Below are 14636 nucleotides of genomic sequence, written 5' to 3'. Positions count from 1 at the left end.
AATATTATGTACTCTCTCAAATCACTGAACAATGATACTACTTGCATAGCAGGACACTCATATCAGGGAAGATGCATAGGGAGTGTTTATTTAACCCAATAATGACAGTGATCCAAATCTATACCACCTTGGCCTAGACTTTCCAATGTTAGAGTCTGTTCAAGTCAACTGGTGCACTCATGATACCTCTTCATAACCTGTGGCTCATGCTGTGAAAATTAGTAAGTCACATATATCTTGCAACCTTCTTGATACAGTATACTGAAATGCTCATGCACATTACTCTCATCATCCCTCAGCCTGATGTGATTCCATAGCATGTGACTGTCAACATATATATGTAACAATATTCTGCTAAATCTGTTAGGTGGGCAGTTGATGTGGGCACCTCACAATTCAACCAAGGAGCTCACATTACTAGCAAATGAACACATACACAGATTTCTCAAGCTATGATACTGCTGAAATTGCCCATATCATGCCCTCATGGAGCTGTCACTGGCATCACTAGGAATGTTCAATGGAGAGCAGGAATAATTAAAAATAAGAGTTTTGTGATCAACAACACTGATCTTTTGTACCCAGCATGACCCCTTGATGGTAGTCAGATATAGAAGTATGATACCCATGTTGCATGATGCATCTATAGCTTTTGGTGAGCACAATGACTGCTCATATGTGATCCATTAGAACTTCAATGTTTCCTGGGGAGTTATGTGATTTATCTGAGCATGCAAGGAGGTAATTTAGCCTCAGAATGAACATATTGTACATATTGGACCACTGTTTCAGTATCATATGACCCCATGTCACAGAGGATGTGACTTGCCAGTAACAGTTTGCAGTGCTAACTGATCATAACAAATGTTAACTATACATGGTAAGCCCCTGCAAATGACTGTACCTGTGGGAAAAAACTGCCGCATCAGGCACCACTGGAAGCATTTCAGGCCTGTCCATCATAACAATGATACCTTCATACCTGAGGGATCATAACCTAATGCCACTGAACAGGGTAGGTATCAAAAACATATGTGTATTGTAATATGCAACACTGGCATCTAATAATCAGTATAACAGAGGCAGAGATCATGCAGATTGTTGTAGGCAAGTCTGACTCTGCTGAGGCAGGTAAGCGTGACTATGTGTATATGATCCGCCAACCCGCCTCACTACACGCTAGCCATCAATGAGCCTGACAACAAAGACAAGTACCTCAAGTTTATTCAGAAGGCCTTTGGAGACAAGTACCAAGATCTCCCACACGTCTCTGGGGAGATTGTAAGTGTTTCTGTGTCTTTCATATTCCAGTGGCAGTGACTGACCTCTGCATGCAGCATGCTCAGAAGATTGCTAGTTTCACACTGGACAATTGGAAGGTGTTGCAGCAGTGGCTCGTGGATCATGACACTCTGAATCAATTCCAGTGAGTATATATCCTTGTCTATGTGGAGATCCTATTGACTTTAGCAATCACATATTTTGTTATGGCAGCAAGCACAAGACATCAACAATGATGGGCCCCACCCACATGATTGCTGCAGAGAGGAAGTCCTACACTGACAGGTGGATACATTGCCTCCTGGTGTCTTGAAGACTGTGCTGGATCTCTCAGACAAACATGTGGAGTATGCATCAATTGATGGAACAAGTGATACAAAGAAGATTGTGGATCTGGTCAAGGCATGCTCAGTTGGCAAGAAGGTGTACATCACCCAGGTGAACAAACCATCCAAGTTGCAGGGGCTCTATGACAGCAAGGGAAAGGACAGTGTGCTTCCTAAGGTATGTTTGAACTGCCCATTGTGATTTGACATGTTTGCTCATGCTATTGAACAGCTTGTGGAACTGGGGGATGGACTAGTGAAAAATAGTGAGGTTCCGCACACCAGTAGCAGTGGGAAAGTGTCCCCCCCCTTTGTAGCCCTCACATGCTTCAATATCAACAAGCTGATCCCCATTGACTCTGGCACAAAGACGAAGTTAAAATGGGTGCTGCCAGGCACACATCACTATACTGATGCAAACCTCCACATCAGCAGGGAGCAGTACCCCACCATGGTTGGAGACCAACAATGGATCGATCTCGGACACAGGTCCATGGGTCACAGAGCATGACACCGTATTCTTTGGTGCTGCTCAAGTTTGGTGATTCTATATCCCATACTCGGAGCTAGCAATGTTCAAGCTTGGCGTGAGTAAGTGGTGGCCCATAGAGGTGTGGGTTGCCAAGGGCTTTACAATCATAAGCAACTGTCTTCTGCTAAGCAAGAATCTATGTACTGACTGTTGGTGACAAGCCTATTCTTGATGTGTACGAAGGGCAGGTCAGGAACCAGGTCAATGACTTCTTGAAGAAGGTCAAGGATGGCTACAAAGTGAAGCTATCCATGCGTGTTGACCCTACCAGACAACAAGGAGAAGGTGGTGGCTGCACCCACATGAATTTATGATACTGCAATAGACAAACAAGTTGAGGAGTTGTAAGCTTACAATGAACTCCTGCTCCATCCAAAAGATGAAGACTTATGCACAGAAGAAGATGTATGCTTTGAATCCCATATCAGTCAATTCTTCAAGGCAATCAGGTTGGGTGCAAGAGGCACCACCACCGAACACCTGGTTGTCAATTTGTTGGCTCAACACCAAGCAGGAGGTGGTGTCCAAGGAGGCTATCATGAACCCCTCCCCTCTTCCAGGAGATGGATGTTGTCAATGAGCAATGGGATGACATTGCCCAGCTGGCATGCAAGCACAAGCATCTTGGCACTGAGGATGAGCTGGAAGATGCTTGCTGCAATGGTCCAAATATCCCTTGCCAGTGAGCTTATACACTCAATGACAGTGAGAAGACATCACACGTTGTCACACCCCGTCTTACTGTTGTACATCTCACTGTCATGTGTCCTGTGTCTTGGATGCTGCATCCTTCTATCATACAGTCATCTTGTTGTATGATCAGGCCATACAGCCACAAGAACTTGATGTGGGGGATGAATTTGACCTCAGGCTCATCAAGCAAATCACTCTGAAACTCCTACCACTACATGAAAACTGCTCAGGATGTGGTGTGGTCATGATCAATGACAGCTTGAAGATGGGAATGTGGTGAAGGGGAAGGGGAAGATAAATCACATGGTCCTGCTGAGTGTTACAAGTCGCCATCTAACGTACATTTCATTTTGTTTTACTTTGTATCCTTAACCACCTTGCGTGCACAAGGACCAGTTATGTACTTTACCGCACCCGGACTATCATGTGATAGCTGACTCTTGCTGACTCATTTCTTTGTCATGTTCATCACTCCCTTCGTCAGCGATGACACATCCTGACTCATGCTTACTATACGTTCATATTCAGACTCGCCCACTTGTATATATACCTGTACAGTAGAGGTTGGACTCTTCAGTTTGACCTGGTTAGCAATCGACGCTAGCTTTCTCATACCGCTACTGCTTCGGAACTCGACTAGGACAAAGGGACTTGTGTCCTTCCTAGGTCTAAGATACAGAACTCTTCTCGAAGTTAGTAGCCTTGTCAAGCTTGTGGCTTGTAGTGTTCCACTCGCCCAGCTTCGCGTAACACTGAGTAGAGGCCAGGACACATTCCTATGTCTTGCATTTGAGGTTGAATATATCAAATGCCTGGGGACAGTACCTAGGGACAGATTGCTCCACCAGCAGAGGCCATAGAAGACCTGGGCAGTGATCGGCTGCTGGAAATAGAGCCACAGCCTACCTGCCGCTACCTCAACAACCAGAGGCAGGGAGATAGGAGTTGTGGCCTCCTAGAATTTGTTGTGAGTTATGCAGACAGTGGTAGAGATATCAGACAGATCCTGATGTATACTATTCACCACTTGATAATCACCCTTTGTTCTTCATTCCCTTTGAGGCTAGGCAGCAATGAATACTATCCCTCAATGCCAACTGCTTTGCCTCCTGTGGCTGCACTTGGCAAACTGTCATGGTGCAATCTGACATAAGATGTGCTGGACACTACAACCAATGAATTAACAGCCATTTTAGAACAAGGAACTATTAGTACTCACATAATCAAAAACTTTCCCAAAGGATGAGCAGCATAGTGTCAAAATCATGCAGTTCCAATACATTGTACACACCTTTATCAGACACAGACCATAGCACTATACACTATCATACTGCCAGTGTATAATAATGCAGGGTGGGCAGTGTCTTGCACCCCTGCTGGGCAGGAAAGACCTGCATGGTCATTGGCTGGCAGAGGTTGAACGTGGGGAGCTGGCACTCAGGTAGATGGCAGTCATCACCCACCTCTGCAATTAGAGGCAGTGGGATGGGCAGTTTCCACTCCTAGATTGCATAGTACATGAAGTTAGCTTGCAAAACAGGTGAGATGCAAAGTAGCCTGGTAATTCATTTGGTTGTTTCAATATGAGGATCATAGTCTGCAACCATGAGCTAATTGCATATCCATATGAGACTCTCTGTTAAGAGGAAAGACATCATGGATCTGTTTTTTACATGGTAGATTGCCAAGTTAATTACCAATATTACCAGAATACTGATGAGCAGTATTACTGGTTTGTATTGATAGTAGTAACAAACAGCAAATAACTTGGAAATGTTGCAAGGGGAGCTCAGTGTAAGGAGAGCATCTAGGATTCAAGGAAAGGGAATCTGGGGGAGGGTTGACTACAGTAACAACTACTCAGTTGGGACTTGCTGCTGGTGCTGTTGTACAAGTACTTATGCAGAACTGGCCCTTGATCAGAGAAAACTTCTCATATAGAAGGATGTCTTTCAACAGATTGTTAACTGTACTTCTCCAAGTAAATCTGACTTTTTTCTCTGAATTTCCTGCTATTTATCCAGGACTGCAGAGGCTATCCATGGCCAACTTCCCAAATGGGCAGGGGACTGACCATATATGGTAGGTTTGTATGTTTAATTTCCTCCACTTCACAGAGCCTCTCATACATGTGGAACTGTACAGTACAAGCATCATATACACAACAAGATTTGCCTATATCCCCCATTTGCCAAGGTCAGTACTCTGTGAAAAACAACAAGAACACCTGATCTGGGCACCCCTGTCAGTACCCAAGGGGCATCCCACGGAGAAGTAATATTTTGGTATTTTTCCGCATTCAATGGGGCTCTCAGTTAGTGCTGCTTGAAACCATCAAAAAACTGGGCATGAAGAGCTGAGACTGAAAGATTACTTTGAAAGGGAATATTTGTCAGCATTCCAGCCAATGAGAGTGCTCCGGAAATTCTTTTGAGTGACCAGAGTCATATTCCAGTCTGTCGATGACTCCGCTTCGGCAACGGGCGCTTAACTTAGCGCTTAGTAAGCGATGTAAGAGTGAATTGTTACTGCACCCAAATGGTCTTGTTTAGACCCAGAAAAAAGCGGAAAGATTGGAGAATATTGGGGATGGCCCAGGCAATATGATTGAAGTGGCCTATGGCATGAGGTTGATATCAGATAAGATAGCATTCTCAATAACCTGGTAAGATGGTTGCTGTGGCCCCAGTGAGCTTATTCATATAGCTTGCTACACCGCTCTAGGAACTACTCATGTAGTGGACATCCCCATAAGATGATAGTGTAAGTACAGATGCATGTATGTATACCCTGTATGTGTCTATGTGCAAGAGAAAGCCAGTGGCTGCACAATTGCCATATGGAGTATGTGACCTTCCCAAAAGAAGAATCCAACACAAACTGGGTGGGCTGAGGAAAATACAGAAAATGTGTGAAATATATAGACACATCAAAGACAAGTGTATGACTGCTTTCAGCTGCAATGGTCACCATTACATTGTATACAAGGGCCATAACATGGCAAAAGATGCTCAGATTACCCATTATAGTCCTTATTACCTGTATTATAGAAGCTACTGAGTAGTCCACAGTATCTAAACCACACACATACATTACAGTGTACACACCAACCATATTTGAGTCATAAACAAGCACTTTGAATCTGCAGAGGCACTTGTGCATTTTTTTGTTTTGCATTTCCTGGGTTAGCCAGCCACTGTATGCACTCAATAGAATTTTTCTATACTCTTTGAATGAAGGGCTATCAGGTGAGCATACTATGTATACTATGATCTTTTACTAGCTGAGACTATATAGGCCCTACAGTGTGTGAGCGCTTGCAGCATTGAGCCACTGAGCTGGCAGTCACATGATATGTTTACCACTTTCCTTATTGGGGGAACTGCTAAGGCATTTCATGGGCCTCATATCCAAAACAGAGTGCTTAGCCACTGCATTTGTTTGTATCTGTTGGCCCAAGTTGTGTTGCCTGGGAGTCTGATTATTCAGACTCAGATACTAACAGTTACTTATCTCTGCTTATTGGGGTGGCTGCAAGTCATGTGCACTGTGGGAACAAACTGTGATTCCAGAGGAATCACTAAGGTGTTTCATGGTGGTCCATCATAAGAATGATACCTTCGTACCTCAGGGATTGTAACCCATATAACACTGGCTTCATGAGAAGGAGCATGAGCAACTCTTGATGTCTCAAAAAAATAGCATTTCAAGAATGAGACACAGTACATATATATTACATGTATGCTGTTCAATGATTCACCATATGCCAGTTGCTTGAACTGATGTAATCAAGCACTCCAAATATTCCATTAATTCTACAGTATTTACTAGGCCCACAATGCATTGCGCAGTGAGATTGCCAATTGGGAGGGCACCTTTGTGTAGGCTCAGAGAATAATATTGGACATTGTGTGTGAGCGCAAGCATAGCAGCTAGTAATTCACTCCCTAAGGTACATACAGGCAGTGTGTCGATACTCTACATGTATGTATTGAGGTTTGATCTCAGATGGAAACATCTGAGATGGGCTTGTGCTTGCCCAAGCTCCAACAAACAACTCAAACACACCAGAAAATCAGTGAAGTACTAATGAGTCACATATAAGTGGTCATTGTGCTCACCCAAAGCTCTGGCAGCACTTTGCAACATAAGTACCATACTTTTGTATGAGACTACAGCTTATTCATATGAGGTGCAAGGCTTATGCAGACTGCCTGCTGCTATGACAGAAAAAACAGTGGTACTGATGATCAAATTCTTCACATAGAGGTTCTTGCTCTCCATTAAATATTTATAACAATGCCTGTGACAGATCCCTCAGGTCATGAATTAGGAAATCTTGGCAGTAACATGAATTTGATAATCTGTGGATGTCCTCAGCTGTTCAAATTCTTTTCCAGTACCAACACAGACAGTGTTGCATTGCAAGCTACTTCACAGAAACATCTACAAGCAGTAGTCACAGCAAGGACTAGGTGGTGGTGCTTCTATGTACTAGTCAAAACACACCTGCATAGCATCCTTAACCTTGTCCTTGCTGATGCCACTGTCTGTTTCTCCCTGCCTGAGTGCATCAGCAAACAGTTCTTTCTTCCAGTTCATCTTGGAAAACAGGTTCAATGACGAGAGAAACCTCTCCTGAGAAAATCCAAGAAGGGCCTTGCTGCTCCAGAGTGGAGCAGAGGCAGCATGGTTTCTCTCGATTGGAAGGCCAATCAGCTTGGAGACCTCAACCCCATACACTATTGTGATTAAGGTGAGATGTTTTTCACACTCTGCTGCCTGTTCACTGTCAATGAGACCCAGGCAGTCAAGGTGGAACCACTGGGCACACTGTGGACACCAGCACAGGATATGCTGTTCAGGTGCAGAGCCATGGAGATGTTTGCACCCATCCCAGATGCAGATCTGATCCCCCTGTCAAGGTGATTTGATATGTGCTGTGCTAAACACTATGTAGAGGAGCACTCACATACCAAGGTGTTCACAGAAACAGGTCGCCTGATTACAAATTTGATGGAGATGCCATGCCAATACCAGACATCCTTGTGCATGTATTGAGTGCTTGGAAGCAGGGGGGAAAGGGTGATGATCAGTAGGTGGGCTATACACATGCTCAGAATGGCACATGCATAGATTCTGTGCACCTACTCTCAAGAACATCAGCCTGCTGGACATCATAGTGATCTGAATATACTAGCTTGTGATCACCCATGATGTGTGAAAGGCTAACAATGTCGTGAGCATGCTAAGCTGTGCCCATAGCAATACACCCACCACATGAGGCTGTCAGTCCTTCTGTCCACCATAACATCCCCAATATCAGCCCACATGTACATCCATCTCAGCCACACATAGAAGATGCAACACCCATTCTGCATAGTGCCATGAAGTCCTGCAATGGTTGCAAACCAGTAGATCATATTCTCTGCTCCAGTGTGAAAGGTCTCCTGAGCAACAGTCTTAGGCATTGAAGGAAGAACAATCACATGATTGTTGACTTGAAAGAGGGTCTTCTCTTTTGTCTCCATGTTGGACACTGGGTGGGAACATCAGAAATGGGTAGCAGATGAAACCTTATTCACACACATTCCACAGTGTCCACACTCTCCAGAGTGTTGTACGTTTCTTGGTTCATGCAGCTGTACTGACAGCATGACCACCCAGGTATAATTGAAGGGAGTCAAGGAAGCTAATTGGATTCATCATGCTATCTGTGAGCAGGTTGTCTGGTGGCATCAAATCAGAGAACAAAAGGTCACACATGACTGAAGTAGGTGATCCAGTGAGGCCCTAAGCTTTGAAGTGGCATGCCCTGCTGCACAGCAGAGGCTAGAGATAGGGATTGCCTGTGATCCACTTGCCACACTGCTCATGGTAGCAGTTTGTCCATCCATTGACCAGGAAAATTGGGTTTTGCTCAGAAACACAAGAGCAGTGAGGTGAACCAGGCTATGAGCAGTTTTCATGTGGTTGTTAAGACCTGGGGCTATGTCTGTAGTACATACAGATTTACTTATTACTTATGATTATGTACCCTTGATAAAGGCTGTATGCCTTTGGCAATTATAAATCAGATAGAAAGATAAGAGGACATTACTTCATTACAGCGGATTAGTAACAAAGTGTTTACCAATAGTTAAGAGAGTTGTAACTATTATTGCTGACAACAGTGAAGAGTGCAGAAGACAATTATTAGGTTCAAGAGTCTTTCTTGTTCTAAGTCCAACTCAAAGAGCAACTGAGTGCACTTAAGCTGAATCCATATGTGGAGCTATACCAAGTATAGGATTGGATAGACCATTGAGTATTGCAGTAATCTACTCATTGTGACTTTGGTACCACATCAGGGATGGTTTGGGGACAAGTTTGTCCAGCCATCCTCCAATTCGAGTACAAATGTCCCCAGTATGGTAACTTCAAACCTCAAACCATCTAATACAACACAATCACTCCCTTTCTATTTCATATATCAGCTAAAGTCCCCCCTCAACATGTACAAGCAAGAATACTATGGTTGGCTGGTAACTTATGAGGACATGCTGTTGCACGTCGCTTGGTTCCTGCATAATGGACAGAGTGAAACTGCAGCATCCACATTCTTCCTTCTGTCACTGCAAATCACATTCCTCTTTCTTTGATGCAGTGACAATAGACATGGAGCATTTGTTCAAGACACCAATGCACACACCCCAGAGGACCTCACATTTAAACCCCTCAAGGATTCTGCCTTGGCAAATCTCTGGAATATCATCCATGCTGACTGACCATGACACCAACAACTGCAACAATGACAATGGTGATGATGGCAACTCTGCTGGTGGCAATGTCTGAGACAACTCTGCCAACTGCAACACTGTTCTGCAAAACTTTCTGAAGGAAGACCATAACATCCTGCAGCTCACATTTGGTAACCTACATGTTTCAGCTTGTAGAGATTATGATCCCTGAGGTACAAAGGAATCATTCTTATGACTGGAGGGAATGTAACACTTAGCATGGAGCCCAATGTGGCAGGTTTTTCACACAATGTATGTGACTGCACTGCATTTGTTTGGGTGTGTTGGTGCAAGCCGCGTTGTCTGGGAGTCTGAAACTTGAAACTCAGCTAATGATAGCATAGTAAGTGTTACTGATCTCAGACTATCTGGGGCTCAAAGCTGACAATTCCCCATGGACTTGGGGCCTACTGTAACATCTAGCTTGGAGCCCAATATGGAAAGTGACAAACATGGCATGTGACCTAACCAGCAGCACTGTGCTCCAATATAATCAATCACTTTTTGCAACAGTAAGCACTCACAAATAGATATGGCAAGTATATAGTCAACTTGTAGCCCTTGTTTCATAGAGTCTACAGTAATTTTGTTGGGCCCCAATAGTGGCTGGTTAGGCCAGAAAATGCAAAATGCAAAAAACACAAGTGACTTTGCAGAATTTGAACTGCTCATTTTCACCCTAGATATGGAGCACATGATCTATACAGTATAGCCATGTGTGTCAGACATCATGAAAATGCTTTATGGGGCCACAACAGAGCTCAAAATGGGCAAGTACAGCTAATTTGATGCTTGTACATGGTATTATAGCTTACCTTCCATATATGGTAACATGCTGTAAACATCACAGACCTCATCAACATGCCATAGTACTCTATGAATATCTTCTGATTTATCTGCAATTTATGAACCACCAGACATTCACTTCAGTGAGAATTACTGGATTGGGAAGGTTACTCACCATTTAGGGCAATGTGAGCTTTTGTGATGCTTCTTGTGCAAAAGCACTCCCACAACTTGCCTGGAATGTGTATTTTCCTGGATAACATCAGTGACAGATCACTGAGTATGTATACATATCTCTATTGCACCAAAAAAGGCACAATGGCCACTGTGTCTAGCCAGTCACATGATCCATGACGTGGGGTCGCAGCACTCACAGCGGTGTTTTATCGCTGCAGTGCTGCGATCGCACATCATTGATCATGTGACTTCGAAAAAGCGGTCAAAAATGCGCAGAATATTCATTCCGAGGACAAAACCTACTGTTTTGGGCCCAGAAAAATTGTGTGAATTCCCAATAAATTGGAAGGCCTCAGTGCAGCCATCCTGAAGTACTTTCAGGTCATATGAAGTCAACATCATCTAAATTACAGGTGCCACAAGGCTGCCAGACAGCTTTCAAGATACAGTACCACATTGGGTACTGAGCTGTGATATCTTGGAGTGATTTGCCTGAGGTGAGAGCACAATGTTTGATGTTTGAGGATTCAGACAGTGTGATACTGAGGTATCCAGTATATATGTGGCTTGGTGATTTAGAGTATGCAGTTAACAATGTCACTAGACACTAGTGCATTGCATGGGTATGGGTATGGGTAGCCAAAATCTGACCCATGTACCCATGCAACCCATGGACTTCTGTGGTAATAATTCAGTGGTAAAATTTGGCAACTGTTGATTAGATAGTCTGTGCTATGTTTCTCTCACAGTTCAACAGCTATATGGTGATCCTGAAGCTTGCTTCAAAGTACTTTGCAATAGCAGTATGGGAAAGTTGACAAGTGTTCCCTTTCTGTAATGTCAGCCTTCAAGATACAGTTGGTACTTGCTAGAATTGCATTATATATTTGAGTCCATTTTCAAACATTCAATAATGTTCAACTTATGATTATGAGGATGATTCAGCAAGGCCAACCTGCAGGAATATAAGGAGTGTCAACTTGCTCATGGACGACACACTTTTGCTCAACAAACCATCTATCTTGACCCACAACTAACAACTACAGTACTCTGTACATTGTAGTTAGACCAATGCACTGTTCTTTCTAACCTAACTCTCTCCTTGTTCATCTCATCTACCTATCTAGCTCTCCTGACCCAAGCAATACCCTGAGTGACTGGAACCAACTTTGTGCAAGACCTGCCTATGCCACATCCTGTCTTCTTATAAGTAACCAGAAGACAGATTTTGTCATTTATTGTTATGCTCCAACCAATGATACACAGACTACTGAGGTTGTCCTATTGACAACAACAAGTGCATTACAGTGTATGTACCATTATGCTCAATTCAATGCAGTGCCATGTGCTTGGTAGCCCAGTGCAGCTGAGATACTATACTGGCACAAAATATTATCATACTGAATCTTACCATGCAATTGTCCATGCTGGACAGCCAGTAATACTGTATACTTAATTCCTTGCTAGGTACATGTTACAGGGCCACTCTAGAATTTTGAAAAATCAGTATGAATACTGTGTCATGGACCCCTTGAGGTGAGCCTAGACCTGCAGTTCCAGCACTACATTTAGCATAGATGCCTTGTTAGTTAATTTTCTAAATCCAGGATTTCAGCAGAGTGACCAGTGGCCACAGTTACATGCAGGTGGCAGGCCATTGAATACAGTAGGTCTACGATCATGCTTTCTATAAGACATCATGCTCCTTATTGTGTCACTTATCACCTGGCAATGTATTAACTAGGCTTGAATGAAAGTAATTGCATAATGGGCTGGTCACATTCATCCCCTGGCCCCACTTATCATATATTAGTGGAAGCCTGTGACATAAGACAGGATTCAGTGATGATGATCAAGAAATAAATTCAAATAGTTTTAATATGATCCTCTTCTCAGGGGCTAGTCTGACAGACATTATCATATTCATGACACAATGCAACATCTTGTCTGTGTTTCAGTTCAATTTTTGTATACCCTGAGATACATTTGTTCTGCTCAATGTTGACCCATTGTAATCCCACTACATTTGGGTGATCCAATATGATGGGCTTTAGAGGGTTCTGCCCATGGTATCACTATACATTTTGTGTTGTGATGTGTAAGACTTATTTGTGTATACAGCCTTGCTATTCCCCAAATGTTGTGGTTGTCCCACCTGAATATCCATATATGTTGGAAATATAGGTACAGTAACTGCCCTCATGTAAGTGACTCCCATCTAATCAATGTGTCCTGGCTTGCAAAAGTGGAAGCTTCAACAATGTTGTGATTGACCATGCAATCAGTGAAACTCACCTGGCCAGCATGATACCAACAAACACATCCCATATCATGCAAAATTATGAGTACCATGAACTGCACATAGATCTACCCATGATAGTACCCATACCCAAGGGTACCCATGATACCCATGCAAAACCCATACCCATGGCATGGGTATGCAACCCATGTGGGTATGGGTATGTGTATGCCCTCAGACACCCATGGGTACACCCACGCTATGCACTACTAGTAGACACAGCCATGTGTGCTCTGATATATATTCACAATCACAACACAGTGGCTCTACTATTTTCCCCAGCAACTGCCTTATGTAGTACCCTGAACCAGTTAGGAATGTATACTGTTCTAAATGTCCTTTGATACAAGCACAGAGCAGACAAACACAATGATGGAGAAAATCACAAATGCCTATAGCTATGGAAAGATGCAAATATGACAATTGCTTGAACTAATGCAATCATGCACTCTGAATATTCCATCATTCTTACAGTGTTTACTTGGCCCACAAAGCATTGCCCAGTGTGAGATTGCCAATTGGGAGGGCACCTGCCATATGTAGTAATCCTGATTCAAGTTGTGTGATAGCTCCTGCTTCACTGGCACAGACCCTCTCATAATTTCCCTAGCCTTCATAGTTCCTTATGCATACAAAGCATGAACATGTGCAGGATATTCATTCTGAGGCCACATAACCTCCTTGTGTAGGCTCAGAAAAGCCCCATACACCCCAGAAAATCAGTGAAGTACTATATATGTGGTAATTGTGCTCACCCAAACCTCTGGCGGCACTTTGCAACATAAGTACCATACTCTTGTATGGGACCACAGTTCATTCATGTGAATGGGTGCAAAACCTATGCAGACTGCCTGCTGCTGTGCAATAGAAAGTTGATGATAAAATTCTTATTTACAGGGTCTTGCTCTCCATTGAATATCCATAACAATCCCTGTGACATATCACTCAGGTCATGAATTATGAAGATTTGACAGTAACATGGCTTTGATAATCTGTGGATGCCCTCATTGGTTAGCAATGTGAACTCCTCAGTATGAACTACGAGGCAACAACATCAGGTGCCCACCTAATGCATTTAGCTGGAATGTTGTTACCTGTATCTGTATTGACAGTAACATGCTATGGAATGATGTCAGGTTATGAGATGAGGAGAGGAATGCAGATGAGCACAATATACTGTATCTATAAGGTTGCAGCTACACATGACACATGTGACTTACTGTTTTTCCACAGCATGAGCTGCAGTTTATGAAAAGGCATCATGAGTGTAAAAAACTCAGCATAGTTGGCCTAGACTGACTCTTACATTGGGAGGTCTAAGCCCATGTAGTATCAAATTTGTAGGGAAGTATATGACCTACTCAGTTCAAATGATACAAACAATTCTGATCATTGTCATTATTGACTTAATAAACAGTCCCTATACAAATTCCATGATCCAAAAGTCTCCCAATAGTAAAGGGGTATTATTGTTCAGTGTTTTGAGACAGTATATAATGTCCCAAACATGGTGGAACAGGGCAGCTCAACTACAGTTGGGCAAGAACAAGTCTGCAACCACACATATGATTGGGCTGTGTGGCAATATTGTCAGAGCTATCTATGATCAGTAAAACTTTCTGATGAAGAAATATGCACATTATGGATTCTCTAGGATACTCATTATCCAGGATTCAATGCTCTTGTTTCTTGTGTCACTGCAATGGGGATGGTGAGCTGAGCACCATGACAATCATGATACTCCCTATAAATTCAATCTGGCT

At 43.1% G+C, this 14636-nt stretch overlaps 3 protein-coding genes across 3 annotated transcripts; 1 reads left to right on the top strand and 2 right to left on the bottom strand.

The window, feature by feature from the left end:
- Positions 1 to 864: 864 nt before the first annotated feature.
- Positions 865 to 3112, top strand: B0H18DRAFT_962548 (uncharacterized protein; the record flags this gene model as incomplete). Its single annotated transcript, XM_048043118.1, has 12 exons — positions 865 to 880; positions 1081 to 1131; positions 1184 to 1281; positions 1338 to 1426; positions 1495 to 1566; positions 1653 to 1785; positions 1840 to 2096; positions 2145 to 2198; positions 2273 to 2424; positions 2465 to 2483; positions 2568 to 2821; positions 2943 to 3112. The coding sequence occupies 12 exons, from the start codon at positions 865 to 867 to the stop codon at positions 3110 to 3112; spliced, it is 1365 nt and encodes a 454-aa protein (XP_047884799.1).
- Positions 3113 to 6588: 3476 nt separating this feature from the next.
- Positions 6589 to 8470, bottom strand: B0H18DRAFT_962547 (uncharacterized protein; the record flags this gene model as incomplete). The annotated part of the gene is made up of 7 exons (XM_048043117.1): positions 6589 to 6810; positions 6901 to 6918; positions 7342 to 7749; positions 7809 to 7936; positions 7984 to 8060; positions 8110 to 8371; positions 8422 to 8470. The coding sequence occupies 7 exons, from the start codon at positions 8468 to 8470 to the stop codon at positions 6589 to 6591; spliced, it is 1164 nt and encodes a 387-aa protein (XP_047884798.1).
- An 838-nt stretch (positions 8471 to 9308) lies between these two features.
- Positions 9309 to 10973, bottom strand: B0H18DRAFT_962546 (uncharacterized protein; the record flags this gene model as incomplete). Its single annotated transcript, XM_048043116.1, has 10 exons — positions 9309 to 9395; positions 9524 to 9574; positions 9601 to 9705; positions 9752 to 9779; positions 9998 to 10088; positions 10136 to 10310; positions 10427 to 10446; positions 10573 to 10649; positions 10772 to 10794; positions 10878 to 10973. 10 exons carry the CDS (start codon positions 10971 to 10973, stop codon positions 9309 to 9311), a joined length of 753 nt encoding a protein of 250 aa, XP_047884797.1.
- Positions 10974 to 14636: the final 3663 nt, after the last annotated feature.

The sequence above is a fragment of the Fomitopsis serialis genome, assembly GCF_022376445.1.
Source record: "Fomitopsis serialis strain Sig1Antser10 chromosome Unknown B0H18scaffold_368, whole genome shotgun sequence".
In the NCBI taxonomy this organism is placed as follows: domain Eukaryota; kingdom Fungi; phylum Basidiomycota; class Agaricomycetes; order Polyporales; family Fomitopsidaceae; genus Fomitopsis; species Fomitopsis serialis.
The sequence above is the reverse complement of the archived record's forward strand: the minus strand, read 5'-3'. Positions and strand labels throughout refer to the sequence as shown.